Below are 18978 nucleotides of genomic sequence, written 5' to 3' on the forward strand. Positions count from 1 at the left end.
CACTGATTCACCGCCCTGGAAAGGCGATGGGCCATGCAGACGCCCTCAGCAGGCTACCACTACCGGAAACAGGCCCCGACCCAGCACCTGCACAAGAGGTTATGAGCCTGGAGCTGCTTCCTGACCGCCCCATTCAGGCACAAGAAGTTGCACACCATTCCAAGAAAGATAGGGTCATCTCCCGGGTCCTGGACTGGGTGTGGAGGGGATGGCCCAGCCGCAGCCCCGGGCCAGAATTCGCCGGCTACACAACCCGCAAACATGAACTGTCAGCCCACAAGGGGTGCCTGTTATGGGGAAGCAGGGTCGTTGTTCCCCAGCCCCTCCGCAAAAGGGTCCTCACAGCCCTACACGAGACACAACCAGGGGTAGTAAGAATGAAGGCCCTTGCCAGGAGTTATGTGTGGTGGCCGGGGATCGACGGAGAGATAGAGGCCTGGGTCAAACACTGCCAGGCCTGCCAGGAATCCCGCCCAGATCCCCCAAGGGCCCCAGTCCAGTCCTGGGAGTCCGCCCGAGCACCATGGTCACGCCTGCATGTGGACTTCGCTGGCCCCTTTCAGGGGAAAACATTCTTCATAGTGGTGGACTCCTACACCAAATGGCTGGAAGTCGCACTGGTACCGTCCACTTCTACGTCCGCAGCCATCCGGGTACTACGCAGGCTGTTTGCAACCCACGGGCTCCCTGACACTCTCGTCTCAGACAACGGGACTGCATTTACATCAGGAGAATTTCAAACCTTCACAGTGCAGAACGCCATCCGCCACATCCGTTCGGCGCCATTCCACCCTGCCACCAATGGCCAAGCAGAACGCATGGTGCGGACCACCAAGGACACCCTTCGCCGCATGACGCAAGGGGATTGGGAGTACCGCCTTGCCACATTCCTTCTAGCACAGCACAGCACCCCCAGCTCAACGACTGGCCGGAGCCCCGCTGAACTACTAATGGGTCGGCGCCTTGCAATCAGATTGGACCGCCTTCACCCCGATAGAGCTCAGGATGAGGTAGTGGTGGGGGAAGGCAGGAACCCCCGGACCTTCGAGGCCCAGGACCCAGTGTACGCAAAGAATTTTGGGGCAGGCCCTGCATGGGTACCTGCCACAGTCACCAGGGTCACGGGCCCCGTGTCGTACGAGGTGCTAACAGATGGGGGGCAATGCTGGCGCCGCCACTGCGACCAGATACGGCGACGATTCCCGGGAGAAAACCAGGAGGAGGAGGACAGGTCAGAGGAGTCCCAAGGGAACAGTGGGGCAGTGAGGCCCATAGAGCAGCAGGGGCAAGCAGGAGAGGCAGAATCAGTAAATACAGAGAGGACCCGCAAGGCCGAAAGGACACCGGAACCAGAACCACGACTGAGCGAGCCGGTTGCGCCAGACCAAACAGCCCCATCCTTGGAACACGAGCCAGAACCTGAACCCCGGACCAGGGAACACCCCAGGCCGCAACGCACACGTAGGCCACCGGCGTACCTTGAGGACTATGAATGCGACCTTCCGGGCAGGACTGGAACTTAGAGGGGAGGGGTGTTATGTACTGAGTTGAATAGGATCCAAACTGCAGCAGTCTGATTGGTCCTAGAACAATAGGCTCCAAAAGGCAGCAGTCTGATTGGTCCTAGAACAATAGGATTCAGAATGCAGCAGTCTGATTGGTCCTAGAACAATGCAGCAGTATGATTGGTTAGCAGGAACCACCCAATCATGCTCCAGATAGAAGTGAATCCACAACCTGATTGGCCTACAGTAGAATCCTGGAATTAGCCAATCATGTGCAGCCCATTGTGTAAATAATGTATATAAAGCAGATACTTTGAGGGGACATTCATTCATTCCTCCTCACCACTATGAGCTGAATAAAGAGCATGAAATCACTTTGCGACTCTGAGTATATTTCAAGTATCATCTCCCGAAGCCAAAAACTGGGGCAAAACAATGATTTCCCAGAACAAAGGGTTTGTTCCTGGTGCAGCATATAGGAGCCCTGTCACTTTAACTGCTAGATACGCCTTCCCTCCCATAGCTGAAGCATAATTCAGGCTCCTTCCCTTTATGAATTAACCATTAAAAAGTTATACATTTCTGCCTGTCTGTTTTATGGTCTCCTTCCTGGCTGCATTAGCAGGTAAGTGGTTTAATATTCAATCAAAAAACAACATTTCTAACCTTTATGGAGAGAAACGTCTGAGCTCATTGCTTAAATAGATGGAAGTTAATTTCAGAATAAGCACATGGCTTAAACAGAGGTCTGATGAAGTTCCTTCGACTACCCTCCTTCCCTCTGAGGGAAGGGCCTTAGCTCGGGGCTAGAGCATCTGCTGTGAATGCAGAAGGTCGCAGGTTCAATCCCTGGCATCTCCAGGTAGGGCTGGGAGAGATCTCTTGCTTGATCCCCTGGAGAGCCACTGCCAGTCCATGAAGACAGTACTGAGCTTGATGGACCAAAAGTCTCACTCAGGATAAAGCAGTTTCCTGTATGTTCCTGCAATTCCCCCCTTAAATGCTACTGACCTCTCCTCAACGCTGCCGTCTCCCCTCTCCAGGAAGACAAGCGTTCTCCATTAGCTGCAGCACCCTACCTGGCTCTTTCTGGACTCACCTGTCTGGAAAGACTGTATACCATGAAGGGTTGTTGATTTTGGAGAGAAGGAGGAAAACACACACACACACACACACACACACACACACACACACACACACCACATTCTATAAATACTCAATCTCATTCTTTCTGTACAATTACACCACACCTAAATCACTTCAAATAAAGACATTTGCTTCCTGGTTCGAACAAAGAGATGCCATCATTCATTTTTGTTTTTCATTTTGAACTGGCTGCCAAGAGTTTGACTCAGCATGTGCAGAGTGCCTTTGACATGCACAAAGTGGCCTCGTGTAGTGAAGTCAGGCTGTCAGACTACTTGGCTACGAGTGAGTATTTCTGGGAGTCCAGCTAGAGCATGGCTAGCAATTGCATGAATGCAGAGGATGTCCATACCATTAGACAGGTTGAGCTGGCTTCCTTGGGTGGCAGATGCCTGGAGTAGGGCAGTGGAGGTAGTTCTCCTGCCATTCCCCTGGCCCTCTAGCTATTCTCCTCTATTGGAGGACATAGCTGCGTGTGCCACACAACCAGCTCTCTGCCCCTTAGGCTATCATGCTGCTCTGAGGTGAGGTGGAGGACTCTATCCTGCCCCCAAGGCTGAAGAGCCAACTTCCAGCCCAGTCAGTTGGAATGAAGGGGGCTGCCATTTTGTTCTTTGCTTCAGGAGACATTCACACTATACATTGAAAGCACTATTGCACCGCTTTAACAGTCATGGCTTCTCTTAAAGAACTCTAGTGTGTTAAGAGCATTGTTGAGAGACCCTTTCATAGAGCTATAATTTACAGAATGATTTTGCTATCAACCCCTCTTCTCGGGGAACTCTGCCTCCCAGTTGTTCTTTCCAGGGCCAACCCCTTTCCACGGAATTCCAAGTTTTATTGAAGGATGTTCTTCAGTTTCTGTTGCCTGAGGAGACAATTGAACTTGCTCCATTTTTAATCTTTTAATTAAAGGGCAATTTTCAGGGGATCAATTTGGTTTAGCAGCAATATAAGAAAGCTGAACACTGCGCTGTATTATTAAGATAACATTGTGCTTTGTAAGCAATATAAGAAGAGTTCTGTTAGGTGAGAGCAGAGGCCTATGTAATTTAGTGTTATGTTCCCACAGTGGCTATCTAGATGCCTATAGGGAACCTCAAAAGGAGGATATAAAGACAATAGCCCTCTTCTGCTTGTAACACTGAAAGTCAACCCATTTACCAGACTGTAATGCAGAGGCAGAAACATCTTTTCTTGAACTAAGTGCCCCTGCCCCATTTTGCCTGGCCAGGTTCTGCAGGGTATATGGTTCATTGGTAGGTAAAGGTAAAGTGACCCCTGACCATTAGGTCCATTCGTGGCCGACTCTGGGGTTGTGGCACTCATCTTGCTCCATTGGCCAAGGGAGCCGGCGTACAGCTTCCGGATCATGTGGCCAGCATGACTAAGCTGCTTCTGGCGAACCGGAGCAGCACACGGAAATGCCGTTTACCTTCCTGCTGGAGCGGTACCTATTTATCTACTTGCACTTTGACGTGCTTTCAAACTGCTAGGTTGGCAGGAGCTGGGACCAAGCAACAGGCGCTCACCCCGTCACGGGGATTCGAACTGCCGACCTTCTGATCGGCAAGTCCTAGGCTCTGTGGTTTAACCCACAGCGCCACCCGTGTCATGGTTTATTGGTAGAGATGGCTAAACATGTCAGTTGGGGTTTCTATCAGTTTCTCCCCCCCCCCCCAGTTTTATGTTCAATTTGATCTATCTCTGCAGCAGTTTTTAAAACATCACAAACCTTTCTGTGCATTTTCATGCATTTTTGCAAAATAATTTGCCTACTATAATGCATGATGTGCATTATTTTAATCAACACACACATTTTTATGCATTTCCCCCTAATATACACATCTTTGTGGTTTTGGATTTTTTTTGGGGGGGGAGTATGGATAATTGCATTTGGAGAAGTGTGAATCTAAGTAGATACCTGAGTTTTGATCTACATATTGGTTTGGTTGGTGTAAATTCAGGCAGATGTGCATTAAAATGTGAAGGAAATTAATTTGATAAGTAAGGGCTTGATAGTTATTGAGGCTGTATGCACAGACGCAGGACTTTATACCAGTGTGTCAATCCTGAAAATTAACTTAGCATTAGAGAGTAGAATATTTCTACTTTTCTTTTCCATGTATATGTGTGTATGTGTGGGATCATGAAAATCATCAGCATTTTAGTGTGTCTCTGAATATGCACATACTGTATTTGTAAAACCAATTTTCTCTAACATAATGCATTTTTAAAAATATTATTTCTGTGAACATATGCATTTAAACACACACTTTAATATATGCATTTTTGTACATATTCATATTTTGGTGTGTGTGTATTGCTTTGGAAAGTGTAAATTATATAGGGTTGCCTTCAAATGTGAACAGAACTGAATTTCTCCGCTATTCTCATTTGCTTCCCCAGATTACTGCCCATTCAGATAGTCATTGTTGCTGAATGTGTGGACAGTTTGTGATATTCCATGTTGTTATCTGGCAGACTGAAAGGCTGTTGGTTTCTTACAGAAGAGTTAGAATAACATACACCAAGGTGAATGTCACAACATGGGGCATTGGGTGGTCAGCCATTTTGTTTACCAAACCTGTTTCTACTGTCATGTATTCACTTGGCACAAAAAGGCACTGAAATGTAGATGCCTTCACAGCCTCTTCCCAAGCTCACAACCCCAACCTGGGTCCAACTTGAGCTGGCGAACTAAGGCTCTTCCGGAGTCACGCTGTGGAGAAAGATATGGAAGATAGATCCCACAATGACACCAAAGCCAAACAAGGTAAAGGAGATGGAATAAGTGTCTCAATCAGGGATGGGGAACCTGAAACCCTCCATATGTTGTTGGGCTTCACCTCCCAGCAGTTCCATCCAGCATGGTCCATGGTCAGGGATGGTAGGAGTTGTTGACCAGCAGCAATGGAGGGTCAGAGGTTACCAGTGTCTGGTTTAAATCTTTAGTATCGCCAGCATTTACTGGCGAGGTACTTCTAGTGATTCTGTTAGCCTCTGCCCCTTCCCACAACATCTGGGCCAATGGTCTAACTCAGTACAGTGGTACCTTGGTACTTGAACGGCTTGGTTCCTGAACAAATCGGCTTCTGAACGCTGCAAACTCGGAAGTGAGTGTTCCGGTTTGCGAACGTTTTTTGGAAGCTGAACGTCCAATGCGGCTTCCATAGCTTCTGATTGAGTGCAGGAAGCTCCTGCAGCCAGTTGGAAGCCACACCTTGGTTTTTGAATGGTTTCGGGAGTTAAACGGACTCCCAGAACAGATTAAGTTCGAGAACCAAGGAACCACTGTATGCATGCAGAATGCAGAAAGAAGAGGAAAAAGCTGAGCAAAGCATAAAGAAGTGGAGGTAGTTGAAGCAGACAGAGATAGTACATAAAAACATTCTCTTTCTCTTTGTGTATACATACAAATATTAAAAAAGGAAAGAAGAAGAAATAATAATCATACAAAGAATAAAGCAGTAATACTATTGCTGGGATTTTATAATAATTTATTGATAATTTTAAAACCCTGAAACATCACAAATAAAAGATCAAGTGACTGAAGAAATTCAATTTAAAGTTCATAACTTATTATGTTTTGTCCCAGGGGCTGAATTTATCTACCACTTGTTTCCACGTCATTTAAAAATGTCAATTAAAAATGTTAATTTTCTTTTAAGAACGGAACGACAGGCATCACTTCCAGCATCACTGTAGAAGTCTGAAATATCATAGCTTCCAACTGATGTCTATGGATGGAAAATTCTCAGCTTCTTCTCCAGGTGGCAATCCTGGGGTTCTTCGGGTGTAACAGTAAGGTGTCATGGTTAGAGTGTTGGACTAGGACCGAGGAGACCAGGGTTCAAATTTCCAGTCAGCCTGTGGGTGGCCTTGAGCCAGTCATACACTTTCAGCTGAACCTACCTCACAGGGTTGTTGTGAGGATAAAAATGGGGAGAAGGAGAGCCATGTATGTCATCTTCAGCTCCATGGAGGGAAGGTGGGATCAAAATTTAATAATAAATGAGCGCTCACACTTCCCTTTGTGGGTGCCCTTGTGGCAGCACCCAGAGCCATGTGGGACTCGCCAGCTGGTTGGGCTGGCCCCCCTCCTTGTCATCAGCCATTGGGGGTTCCCGCCAAACCCCAGTTTAAACATATTAGCGGCTTCTTTGGAGACGGGGCCAGCCGAGTGGACCTTGAATGGGCAGGCTTCCAATTGGTCCGCTTAAGATGTATATATGGGAGGCGGAGCCAGCAGCAAGCATGCAGTTGGTTCTGGAGCTTCATTCACCCAGCCCTCCCTTTGTATAATGCTTGATTGCAGGTTAACCATTTTCCTTGCAGTTCTGCGGACGTTGCTAGGGTCTTTTGATGGTTGCTGTTGAGGAGCCAGGAAGGAATTGCCTTCCCCGTAGCAATTGTCACAACTTTGGTGGCTTTTAAGCCTTGGGCAGAATCCTTTAGTCTATCTTCCCTAAATTGGGGGTGGGCATGAAGTGGTGACTCACCCCCCTCCTGCTACGGCGATTCCAGGGTTCCTCTTAAAGGGGTTTGTGAAAAGGGAGTAACTGGCCATACATTGAAAGATTGTCAGTGAACTCCCCTGCGTTGCACAGATATGGGGTAGGCTGCCTGTGTACACAAATGTCTTGCAGTGCACCCTCCCCTATCCCATTAACTCCGAGGAGCCCCAATTCCCCAGCTGGGGGGCTGGGAGGGATACATGCCCAATGCCTAAGCCAAGGTCTTCCTACATCTGAAAGGTTTAATAAACTTGTAGCCAATTTTAATTCCATAACATGTTGTCATGAGTTGTTATTCCTTCTGATGGCCTCTCTCTTCTCCGCCTGGGCACACAATGCCTAAACTATGATCAAATAGTTAGAAAGGAATTGAAATGTGACAAGGCTAATGCCTGTATTAATCAGAGAGAAGTAGGGGTGGTTTTCCCAGTAGACTGCATGTGGTGATTTAAACAGAGTCCTCCAGCAGCCTAAATATTCCAGGCAATTATAGGTAAGACGGAAAGCTAATAGATTGGTTTTTCACAGAAGGGCTAGCAGAAGAGATACCAAAGTGAATGTCACAACACGGGCGTTGTGTAGTTGGTCGCTTTTGCCGCCACTCCCATTTCTACCACTCATCTTGTCTTGGATCCAGTTGGCATAGAAAGGCACTAAGGTGTAGACACCAGGGCGGTCGCTTCCACCACAGCCAACTCCCCAACTTACAACCCCAGCCTGGGTCCAAACTCCTTCAAGTTGGCAAACTAAAGGTCCTCCAGAGTCACCCTGTGGAGAAAGAGATGGGAGGTAGCAGAGGTACTACGGTGAACACTCTGATATCAGACTCTGAATCCTGATTGGGTGAAGCAGCTGGAATCAGTGCGATAATCAGGAATGGGGGACTCTACCTCCAAACAGTTCCAGCCCATGGAAAGGGGTGTTGGGAGTTGTAGCTGAGCAATATCTAGGCTTGTCCTCAAACTAGGCTTGTCCCACTGCTCTCGCCCAGGAAAATATGCTGTTTACCACTGAATTGGAATGGATGTCAGTTTGTTTTTCTGCGGATTAATGTTAGCGGTAAACAGTAGGTTTTTCCGGGGAACATGGCAAGACAGAGAAAAAACCGCTTATGCCTCAAATCATGGGACAACACTTGTAATGTAACAAGAATTATGGTAAGAATGAGATTTTAAGGAAAAATAGAGAACATTACTATGATGTAGTTGAGAAATATTAACAATGGAACCCATGGAGGGAAGTCCAAGGATTCAGGGACTACTATATGTTTATGATTACGATTTTGGTTTGAATGTAAATGTTAATTGTAAAATTGAATAAAAAATAAATAAATCTTTATCACCTCAGGCATGAATGGATAAGATAGTTCAAGTGTTTTATGAAGATCACCCGCTCTGAGACCCCACAGCTAATTCTCCCATGACCTCCTCGCTGGCCCAAGTAGGACCAATTCAGCCAGCTAGCCCTGGGGATTATCTAATTGATTTTTGATTTTTGATTTTTATTGTTATTCGTGTTTTTATACTGTATTTTAGGCTGCTTTTATAATAAAGCGTTTTAAAGTGTTTTAAATTTGTTGTTAGCCACCCTGAGCCCGGTTTTTGAACCGGGAAGGGCGGGGTATAAATAAAAAAAAATTATTATTATTATTATTGATTCTGCCAGCCTCTGGCACCTGCAATATTTGGGGTATTGCCCAAAGAAGCAGCATCATAATATTTAAGATGAAACAAAAGCAATAACACTTTGAAAAATGGGAGAATCTGAAAAATTGTCAAGAACCATCTCCCTAGCTAGAGCCAAATTAGTAAGCAATGCCCTAAGTACCATATTCACACAATGTAAGTTCATACATACAGTAATAACATAAGGGATTTTCAAATGCCATCACACCAGAGTCTGCCTTTGTCTACCATGTGCAATGGCTGTATGAAGAACAGGTCATGGAACAACCTACCTGGCAGGAATCTTTCCCACCTTCTGGGTAACCAGCACAGATCATATCCTGCTTGATAGGATCCCAGCCCAGGCCTAGCACTGGGCGACTGTTATAGAGAATATTGCAGATTTCTCGAATTATGAGTGGCACCTTGACTTCCTGGAGGGTTCGTGGATCTGGCAAAGGCACTGGAAGAGAGAGAGAGAGAAATGGAAAGCAGTCATGAAAAGCAGAGGCAGAATAATTCAAGTGCATTCAGACACACACACTTTTAGCAGTGAGTGAATGGTGGGTGGGTGCTCACTACACCACAGAGCATGACATGTGCAGAAGGCGGCCATACTGGTGCTTTCTTTGACATGTGCAGTGGAACATAATATTTCACTCAGGGGTGGCATGTCCCAATTTGGCTCCGGGGAAAACTGGAATGTACCAATGCTGCTGCCATCCCCCGCCAAATCCTCTGTTACCTGGGTAACAGCAGTGATGGCAGGTTTGGGCGAGGTCTCATCAGATCTCATTGGAAGCCACTGCTTTTCTGCCAGCGGTGGAGTCTGTGGGGCACTTGCAAGGGTGCTACCTCTTAGTGTTCTGCCGCCCGAGGAGGCTGCTGCAGCCTGCCTCACCGGTGAGCCGGCTGGGCTACCACGACATCTAAGAGCAGCAGGCGAGCTTTGGAATGAAAGTCAGATAACATGGCTGTTTCACATCTCTCAGCACCTGCCAGCTGAGGCACCTGCTTCACTCTGCCTAATGGTAGAGTTGGACCTTGGGAAATTTTAAAAAATTGCATTTTTAAAAAAAGAAATCCTCATGAAAATCCAATCGCATACCAATGGAAATTTCTCCTAATATATGCATGCATTTTCATTAACCAATGCATTTTTATACAGACTTTACCCCAGCATTTTTGTACACATTACTTGGCTGCCGAACTGCATAGCAAAATTCAGAGTGTGACAATATTTTCGTTTGAGTATGGTTTGGAGAAAGTGCAATTTAGGTAGGTTGGTCTTAAATGAAAATGGAATCAAATTTCTCTCCTATCTGTACTATTCCATGCCTCCTTCTTTCCCCATGGAAATGTTGGGATTGTCCTTGGGATAGGGAGCTGTTCCCCCCCAATTCATACTGTAAAGCACTGTGGAAAATGATGGCATGAAAATTCTGTCACTGAATTTGCCTCCAGAGTGTCAGCATTTTGTGGGAGAGATTCAAGCACATACCAGAATGTTAGGTTTGGGGATTCCAAGTGCAGTATGATCGCATTTTGCACAGGCGTTCAGTTCCAGGTGTTCTGTGCATGCACAAAATTTGCTTATACCTAAACCCTTGGAGCTGCCCCATAACCAAATGAGACTGAATGCTCAAGAAGAACTAGAATTGGGGCCTTCTGGATATCATTTTTATTGTGCATTCCACTTTCAATACTGCTTGCATTTGCAAAAGTTTTGGGGTGGACATGCTGCTTCATTTCCCATTGGTGCATGTTTTGTAACTTCCTGCTGAAATCCTTTAACTTCTGCTATCACAAATGTACAGGGACTCTTTTTTTTTTTTTTTGGTCCTACTTCTGTTGCTGTATAGTGTAAAAGCGCCCTACCAGATAGTAAGATTGCTAGGACATTTGAGAAGCACTGCAGAAAAATGGCGAAAGGGGAATCATGTGTGGATGGCCCTGTATAAATCTACCACTAATACACTATTATAGCGCAGACAACTTGTTGCAGAACGCACCCTCAAAGAAACACCAGTCTGCAGGCGGCCGTAATATTAACCACTATTTAAGCCTTATGCAGGTGAATCTGGATGAGCCCCAGAGTCTGAATGAGCCTTTTGAAGAACACCCCTCACCTTCAGATTGAATATCTCCCCATCCGGTCACCCAGCAATATTCATTCAAAGGGAACTGTGTAGAGGACTCTGGCAGGCAGATGGGGAGGATGTAGTTGGTGAACTTCACAGGGGACTTCAGCTTAATTAAAGCAATATCTCCACTGGAGGCATCCATGCCATTGTAGTCAGGGTGGAGGATAATCTGCTCCACGTCAGATATCACGGCATTATCTGAGAGGTTTGAGAGCTGATAGGCACCTAGGAGGACATTGTATTGGATCAAGGGTGACATTCTGTGAATAGAAGGGCAAAACAAACAAACAAACAAACAAACAAACAAACAAACAAACAAACAGATGGATCTGTCAATGCTGACTTTTGAGTTTCTGCTGCTCACCCTAACCCTGGACTCCCCAAAGAACTATAATTCCAAGAGCTCAATTCCCTGGGAAGAGAGATGGATTTTGAAACCATTCTGAGAACTGTAGCTCTGTGTGGGGAACAGGAGTCTCTTAAAAACTCTGAGCACCTGTAACATACTATGGCCCCCAAGGGTTTTTTGGGGGGAGGCCACAACTGTTTAAAGTGACATGGTTCTGCATTAAATGTATTGTACACCTGAGACACCAGGTAGCTGACAGACAGACAGAGGATATTAGCCTGGCCTTGAGCCATCTTTTGGGTGACACTTGATAACGGCTGCACAGCAATACCCATCAGATACTCACCTGTTGAAGAAGCAGTGAGCTGCTGAGAGCACCCATTGCTCGGCTATGAGGGAGCCTCCACAAATAGGATAAAGGTTCTGTAAAATGCTGACCTGCCAAGGCCACGACCCATTTGAGGCTGGTTGGCCACCAACAATTCGTGGAGAGTTTATTGGTTTTCCACACCCTGTGAAGGATGAGGAGGAAATGAGAGGACGTGCTATTATGGTTTGCAGCACAGCCATGTTGGAGCTCTTTGAGCAGAACATGATGAGGACATGAGGAATCAAAATTTCTGAATTTCAATTGGTTTTCCAGTCAGTGTTTTCAATCTTCAAAACAATAATAATAATAATAATAAATTTTATTTATATCCCGCCCTCCCCAGCCGAAGCCGGGCTCAGGGCGGCTAACAACACTAAAACAATACAACATTATAAAACATTATAAAAATGAGTTAAAAACAAAATTAATGGCAACCATAAGCTAAAGTCTTGAAAAGATTGCCAAAGGAGGGAGTCAGGCTGCGCCCTAACAAAAGGCCAGGTGGAACAGCTCTGTCTTGCAGGCCCTGCGGAAAGATGTCAAGTCCTGCAGGGCCCTTGTCTCTTGTGACAGAGCGTTCCACCAGGTTGGAGCCGCAGCCGAAAAAGCCCTGGCTCTGGTTGAGGCCAACCTAACCTCTCTGTGGCTTGGGACCTTCAAGGTGTTTTTATTTGAAGACCGTAAGTTCCTCTGTGGGGCATACCAGGAGAGGCGGTCCCGTAGGTACGAGGGCCCTAGGCCGTATAGGGCTTTGAAACAAGATTTCCAGTTATCAGTTTTGATGGATTTAGTGAGCATTACATCTGTTAAGTAAAACTAACTTACTGTTTCTTAACACAACATTTATTGAACAATAATTTCTCCTCAGACCATGTGGCCCAATGCTGTGCATGTTTATCATAAGTAAGTCTCATTTTCTTCAATGAGACCCAGCTACACGTGGTGTTAATTATGTGGTTTGCCACTGAGTGCAAAATCTTTGCATCCCCCCCACGCCACAAAGGCTTTAATGAAAATTCACCTGCATTTTTGTACAATTTCCCCTAATGTAAACATTTTTGCAAAGCTATTTTCCCCACATCTTTGTATGTCATTGCTAACACATGCGTTTATTCATACTTTACGCTAGCATATGCATTTTTCTGCATATTACCTGACTGGAAAACTGCACTGCGAATTCTGGAGAAGGGAGAATTTGGAAGGAGAGCTGTGTTTAAGTTCATGTATTGTTTCAGAAAATGCTAACCAGGTAGGTTCATCTTTAAATGTGAATTGAATCAAATTTCCCACCCAGCCACACAAAAGTCCAGCGGTTTCTACATCCCCCCACCACATCTTTTCTGGCAAGGAAGAGGCACCAATACCGTTCAAGGATGCTTTCCAAGCAGACCAAACCACTCAAAGACAGCGTGGAGCCTGGCTGGAGGGAGATGTGGCCTTTGGAGGGTACATGAAATGGGGAGAGCCTTGAGGACTGACTAGCTTCTCCATCCCTGTTTGTGGCTTGGCTGAATAACAACAACAACAACAACAACAACAACAACAACAACAACAACAACAACAACAACAACAACAACAATTTATTTATACTCCGCCCATCTGGCTGGGCCTTATGGAAGTTAGGTGAAACTCCTGCACAGAAATGCTTCCAATATATCAAATTGCTCTTACCTACTGTTGAGTTGGCAGCACCTGAGGAAAATGGAAAAGCAAAGAAGGTACTTCAGGTAAGAAACAACAACAACAACAACAACATTTTGAGATCCATGTTTTCATGTGAATGTGTCTGCCCAAGATATATATCTTGTAAGGAAATGGGCTGGGGCAGAGGCACAAACATCTAAAGAGGACTGTGGGGACTTGACGTAACATCCTGATGTCGCACACACAGTGTTGTATGGAACCAGGGAACAGAGCTGAACATCCTTTGAACATTGAGGGGGCCCACCCCCCTTAAAAATGCCCCCTGAAAGTGCCCTGGCTCTTTGGAGAAGGTGACTATGGGGTGGGGCTTGAAGGAGTTCTGGGGGGATGTGGGCAGGTCAGATCTGGTGGGTATTCAGTATTGGCAAGCAGTGTGAACGGAGGTGAGTTTCCTAGGGCTACAATAGAGCAAAGGCTCTCAGAGCTTTTAGATGCTGCTACGTAGCAGCAGCAGGGGTACAAGAGAAAGCTCCTAGCATAATTCTTCCCTCTAAGTTTAGTAGAGGGCAAGTTTGCCCCTCCACTCTTTTAGTTTAGAATGAGGGACACTTGATGAAGCCAGGTAGACTTGACTCTCAAAATCCTTTGCTCTTAGAAATAAGAATTCTGTGTTATGCTGAATTCTGTGTTATGCTATTCCTCCTCCCTCAGGCTGCCTCCTCAGCCACCGCTGCTGCCTCCGGCTTCCCCTGGCAGCGTGGCGGAAGTCTTGCAAGAGAGGGGCTGCCTGCCTGCCCGCCGCCACCCGTCTCCTCACGATGTGCCCCTGAGGGGGAAAAGGGAGAGATGGAGATGCGGCAGCTCGTGCGCGCGCTTTCTCTTGTGGCGGAGGACCCTGAGCCGCTGCTTCCCTCCCAAGCTGGGCAAGCATGAAACCCGGGAATTTTAAGGGACATCATCAATAAGGGAAAGCAGCGGGACACGGCACTGTGATAAGGGAGTTTCCCGCAAAATAAGGGACGGTTGACAGCTATGCCCGTAAACGAAGGCTACATGGAGGGAATTTCTGCATTTCCCAAACCCTATAAGTCACCTTGTAGTATGGTCAGCTGCAGAAGCCACACAGCCAGCATGAAAGACACAGTTGCCATGGCTGTCCCTCTTCTGAAGTGTCCTCTGAGTGGTTGAGCACCAGTCGGTTCTGGATAACTGACGTTTTATTTCGGTCTGGATGTCTTCTAGGATCAAATACAGTATCAAGGGTGAAAGGATAATGCTTCCTTCATTGAATTGGAGAAGCAACAAAGAACCTCCAAGTCTGTAATATTGTAATATTTAGCTTATTTACAGATATACAAGCTGAGCCTAGTACACTTCCCCCTTGCAGCAGGTCTTCCACCTCCCTTTAGGGAGATAATGGCCCCACCAAGGTGCCTTTCCAGCTCTCCCTCTTGTTGCTTTTGCATCTCTCCAAAACTGCTTCTTCTCTTCATTTCTGCATGCACAAAACTGTTCCTTAGCTTGACGGAGGGAGCTGGGCATGCCACCTTCTCAGAACCTGGGCCAGGACCTTTGCTTCCTGACCAAAGCACTCCCTGCATGTGGGTGTGTATAAGTGCTTAGCTTCACACCCAAGCTGAGACACCCAGTTTCACACTGAAAAATCGTGTGCTTCTTTCAGTGTCAGGAAAAACCCCCCATTCTGCCTGTGGTACAGTGTTATGACACCCCTGAACCAGTGGATGCTGGCTCTTGAGGGCAAATGGAACATTCTTCCACCAGCCTCAGCCAGCCCCCACCTGCTGCAATTCCTACTTAATAGCCAGTTCAGGGGCTGGAATTACCTAGATCTCAGCAGGGAGGGTGATGTGAACAAAACTAGAATTATTTGGCCCTGCCTGTCACAGGATCTTGTTCCATCTAGCGTTGGTCTTCACCCTGACTTCCACTCTACCATTACAATCAGCACCAGCTACCTCTGCTCAGAATACCCTAGCAAGACCAGTGGCAAGGGATGATGGGAATTGTAGTCCAAAAACAGCTGGAGGCACAAGGTTGCTTTAAGGCAGGGGTAGGCAACCTAAGGCCCTGTGGCCGGATGCAGCCCAATCGCCTTCTCCATCCGGCCCAAGGACGGTCTGGGAATCAGTGTGTTTTTACGTGAGTAGAATGTGTCCTTTTCTTTAAAAAGCATTAGGAATTCGTTCAACCCCCCCCCCCAATATAGTCCAGCCCACCACATGGCCTGAGGGACAGTGGACCGGCTTACGGCTGAAAAATTTGCTGACCCCTGCTCTAAGGGAAGCACATAATGAAGAAACTTTGGAGAAGCTAAGCAGTTTTGGAGGGAGACCACCAGTAAACCCTGTTCATGCAGTCTCCACCTCCAAGGAAGATGGGAGGAGAAAAGAACAAACAAATAATCTCAAAAACAGAGGGGCACTCCACCCCTTGCCTCTTTTAATCTACTAGAGAGAGAGAAAAATACTAGGTTAACAGAATAACACTGACTTTTGCATTTCCCAATTTCACACACAGAAGCACACCACCCAGTAGCTTTAGAAAGGACACAGTAGAACCCCGGTTTGCTGACTCAAAAGTTTTTTGTTTGAGCCATTTAAGTTTATTTATGACTTCTTTGTTTAGTAAATTCTCAATTTGTGTTTGTTATATCCTAATCCCCACTTGGGCTTCCTTGTTCTTAGGATGTTTGCCAATTCTTTTTCATTCTGTCTTATTTCTTTAAGCATTAGGTTGAAGTTTTGATCTCTGTTTTTCTTTTTCATAGCAGATTGTGGGATGCAGAACCCCCTCATATATGCCTTACTGGCATCCCAAATTGTCCGTCCCTTGTTTGTTATTAATTTGAAAAAATTCTTCTAATGTATCTTTGGTTTTTTAAACTATATCTTCATCATTCAGAATACTCTCATTTAGTCTCCAACTTTTCATGTACTCCTTCTGTGTTACTTCCAGCATAGTCGGGTTATGATCTGACATTACTCTGGGCAAAATTTCTGCTTTACTTGGTCTTAATACTATTTTCTTGGAAACCTGAATATTATCTATTCTACCTCCCAATTTTTGGGATTCTGAGAAGTGTGTAATATCTTTCCCATTTGGGTGTTTAATCCTTCATATGTCGCAAAGATGAAGATTCTCTACAAATTGAAAGAAGGTAAGAGGTAACTTCCCAACGTTCATAACCCTGTCTCTTTCTTTTCTGTCCAAGTCTTCAGGTCACACCATTAAGGTCTTCTATGAGAATTATATTTTCATTATTATGATCCCAGATTTTTTTTCTTCTAAATTCTTAGAAAATTCTGATTTCTTACTATTTGGGGCACAAATTCCTATAATAGTTAATTTCTCTTTCCCATATTTTCTTTCCACTCCAAATACTCTACCTTCCTCATTTTTGAATAGTAACTTTGGTTCTAGGTCGGGGTTAACATACATCACAACCCCCTTTTCATCTCTGAACTTGCTGAAATAAATTCTGAACCCAGTCTTTTATTAATTAGAATTCTTCTGTTTCCTATTTTATATGGGTTTCTTGTAGGAACATAATACCCCCCCTTTTTTTTTTAAAAAAAGAAATAAATTATGTTCTATTTTATTTTTTTAGATTTACTATTCAGTCCATCAACATTCCATGATATACATTTGAGAAGGGATGCCTCTTTTTAAGCCCTTGTTACAAACAATTTCCCCTTACAGCCAATCTGTTTGTGGAGCATTCATCCTAATTTTTCGGCAGGGAGATTCGCTGTTACTGTGCTGAGTGGATATTCTCTTGCATTTTCTAGTGCATTTCTCTTCACTCTCATCACAAAAATATCTAATTTTGCTAGGAAGTGGGTTTGTTACGCACAACCTGATTTTGCTGGTTATGTGATTGGATCTCCCTGCCCCGCAAAATAGTGACAGTCTAGAGCTGTCACTCTTTAAACCCGTCTCCTTTTTACACCCCTGAAAGGTGGGGAAAACTTGAGGGATTGATTCCCACTCACCAAACCATCACCTTTTAGCACAATTAGTTGCAGCAGCCGCAGTACCAGTAAGGAGGGCAAAACAATAATCTCCACTCGCTTCTGATTCTGCAGTCCTTCTCTGAAGTACTTTCCGGATGGTTCCTTTCCAGTCAACGCCAGGAAAAGCTGAACTTTGATCTTCATTAATTGTGCTATATAATGTTCCATATCAAGGGGAAAGGGTGGTGCTTCTGTGCATTTCCTCCTCTTTGGGTTCCTGAGAGTCTTTCTACGTCTGGAGTGGGGGTGCAACATATAGATATCAGTTCTTTGAATACATACCCTCCAACATTTTTCTGATGAAAATAGGGACGTCCTTTTCCATAATAATAATTTTATTCATTATGCTCTGGGTGGCTTCTAACATAGAAAAACAAAATGAAACCAGGGCTTTTTTCAGCTGGAACCAGGGCTTTTTTTTGGGGGGGGGGAAGCAGGGGTACCCATACCCATAAACATTTTGTGAATCTAAGTTTGGCCTCATTGAGGGGCAGTATTTCAATATGAGTAGGAAAATGAGCACAGGCCAGAACTCACCGGAACTTATTTCTGGCATCTTTCAGGTGGGCCCCATTGTCAGAGAACAAGGGAGGTGTTCATGGTGAGTTTCAGCACTACTTTTTCTAGAAAAATAGCACTGAATAAAACAACAAACATTTAAAAAATACAGGGCTGCCTTCAGATGTCTTCTAAAGATTATATTGTTACTTATCTCCTTGACTCAGAGGTCACATGACTCCATACCCACCAACATTTATCCGATGAAAACAGAGACATCCTAAGGAAAAGTGGGACATTCTGGGATCAAATCAGAAACCAGGACAGCTTTTGTAAATCCAGGACTGTCCCTGGGAAATAGGGACACTTGGAAGGTCTGTTGAATTATCTAAGCCCCATTGCAAAACCTCAAATTCTAACTCCCTCCCACAATCCCAGACCTCTCATCTCCCCATTCCTACTACTGGTGTTGACATGTTTTCTGGCCAGGTTCCTGTGTCTTTAAGTCAGGCAGGGCCAACTCAAGGCATTTTTGCTGACTGAGGTGAACAATCAGATCCTTGAGGTGGAGGAACAGTGACAGACTGACTTTTGAATCTTATTTCAACACTGATAAAGCACAGTCCCCTCGATGGCACCTGAGTGCAGTAGGATTGTGTAAGGGGCAAAGGGCAAGCTATGTGGCATGTACAGAATCATAGAATTGTAGAGCTGGGCCTCCATGAGTCATCTAGTCCAACCCCCTGTAATGCAGTATAGTTCAGCCCTCCAACTTTTCAACCCTCTTCGCTGTAGTATCTGCCACAGAGGGGGAAGTGGCAGTTTCAAACAAGTTTTGAATCCAGAGCTTGTTTCCAGAGTTTGGAAAGGCTTTGTTGTAGTAGCTTTTTGTGTTGTGCTTATCTCTGCTATTTGTACTTGTTAAAACTGGCTTAACAAAATAACAACCCCTCAGTGTTACTCCATCCCTGCTTTACTCAAACCTTTATTGTTGTATAAAACCACCATTTTCTTCTCAGTGTGCTGCTACTTCTGCTTTACTCAAACATCTGCTGTTGTTTAAAATCACCATTTCTTGACCTAACTCTAATCTTGTTCTAGAAGGAT

The 18978-nt window shown here is 45.3% G+C and overlaps 1 protein-coding gene across 5 annotated transcripts; it reads right to left on the reverse strand.

The window, feature by feature from the left end:
- Positions 1–7150: 7150 nt before the first annotated feature.
- On the reverse strand, positions 7151–17481 carry LOC309327714 (serine protease 27-like). 5 transcript variants are annotated; one of them, XM_081837143.1, is made up of 7 exons: positions 17432–17481; positions 14433–14577; positions 13367–13387; positions 11672–11837; positions 10962–11236; positions 9126–9295; positions 7151–7936 (listed from the first exon to the last, which is right to left on the reverse strand). In XM_081837143.1, the coding sequence occupies exons 2-7, from the start codon at positions 14488–14490 to the stop codon at positions 7691–7693; spliced, it is 936 nt and encodes a 311-aa protein (XP_081693269.1). In that variant the 5' UTR covers positions 14491–14577; positions 17432–17481; the 3' UTR covers positions 7151–7690. The 5 variants fall into 5 exon arrangements, with proteins under 5 accessions (XP_081693269.1, XP_081693267.1, XP_081693266.1 ...); XM_081837141.1 differs by having other exon boundaries at positions 14433–14574; positions 17353–17475; XM_081837140.1 differs by having other exon boundaries at positions 17353–17475.
- Positions 17482–18978: the final 1497 nt, after the last annotated feature.

This window comes from Podarcis erhardii (assembly GCF_964252035.2).
Source record: "Podarcis erhardii genome assembly, chromosome: 13".
NCBI classification, from domain to species: domain Eukaryota; kingdom Metazoa; phylum Chordata; class Lepidosauria; order Squamata; family Lacertidae; genus Podarcis; species Podarcis erhardii.

Bases quoted from the DNA above. Each gene is read 5' to 3' on its own strand.
- LOC309327714 (XM_081837143.1), bottom strand. From the start codon at position 14,490: ATGGCAACTGTGTCTTTCATGCTGGCTGTGTGGCTTCTGCAGCTGACC. The intron at 13,388-14,432 runs GTGACTTATAGG...CATTTTCCTCAG, and splicing joins GCAGCTGACCATACTACAAG to GTGCTGCCAACTCAACAGTA. The intron at 11,838-13,366 runs GTAAGAGCAATT...CATCCTTCACAG, and splicing joins TGCTGCCAACTCAACAGTAG to GGTGTGGAAAACCAATAAAC.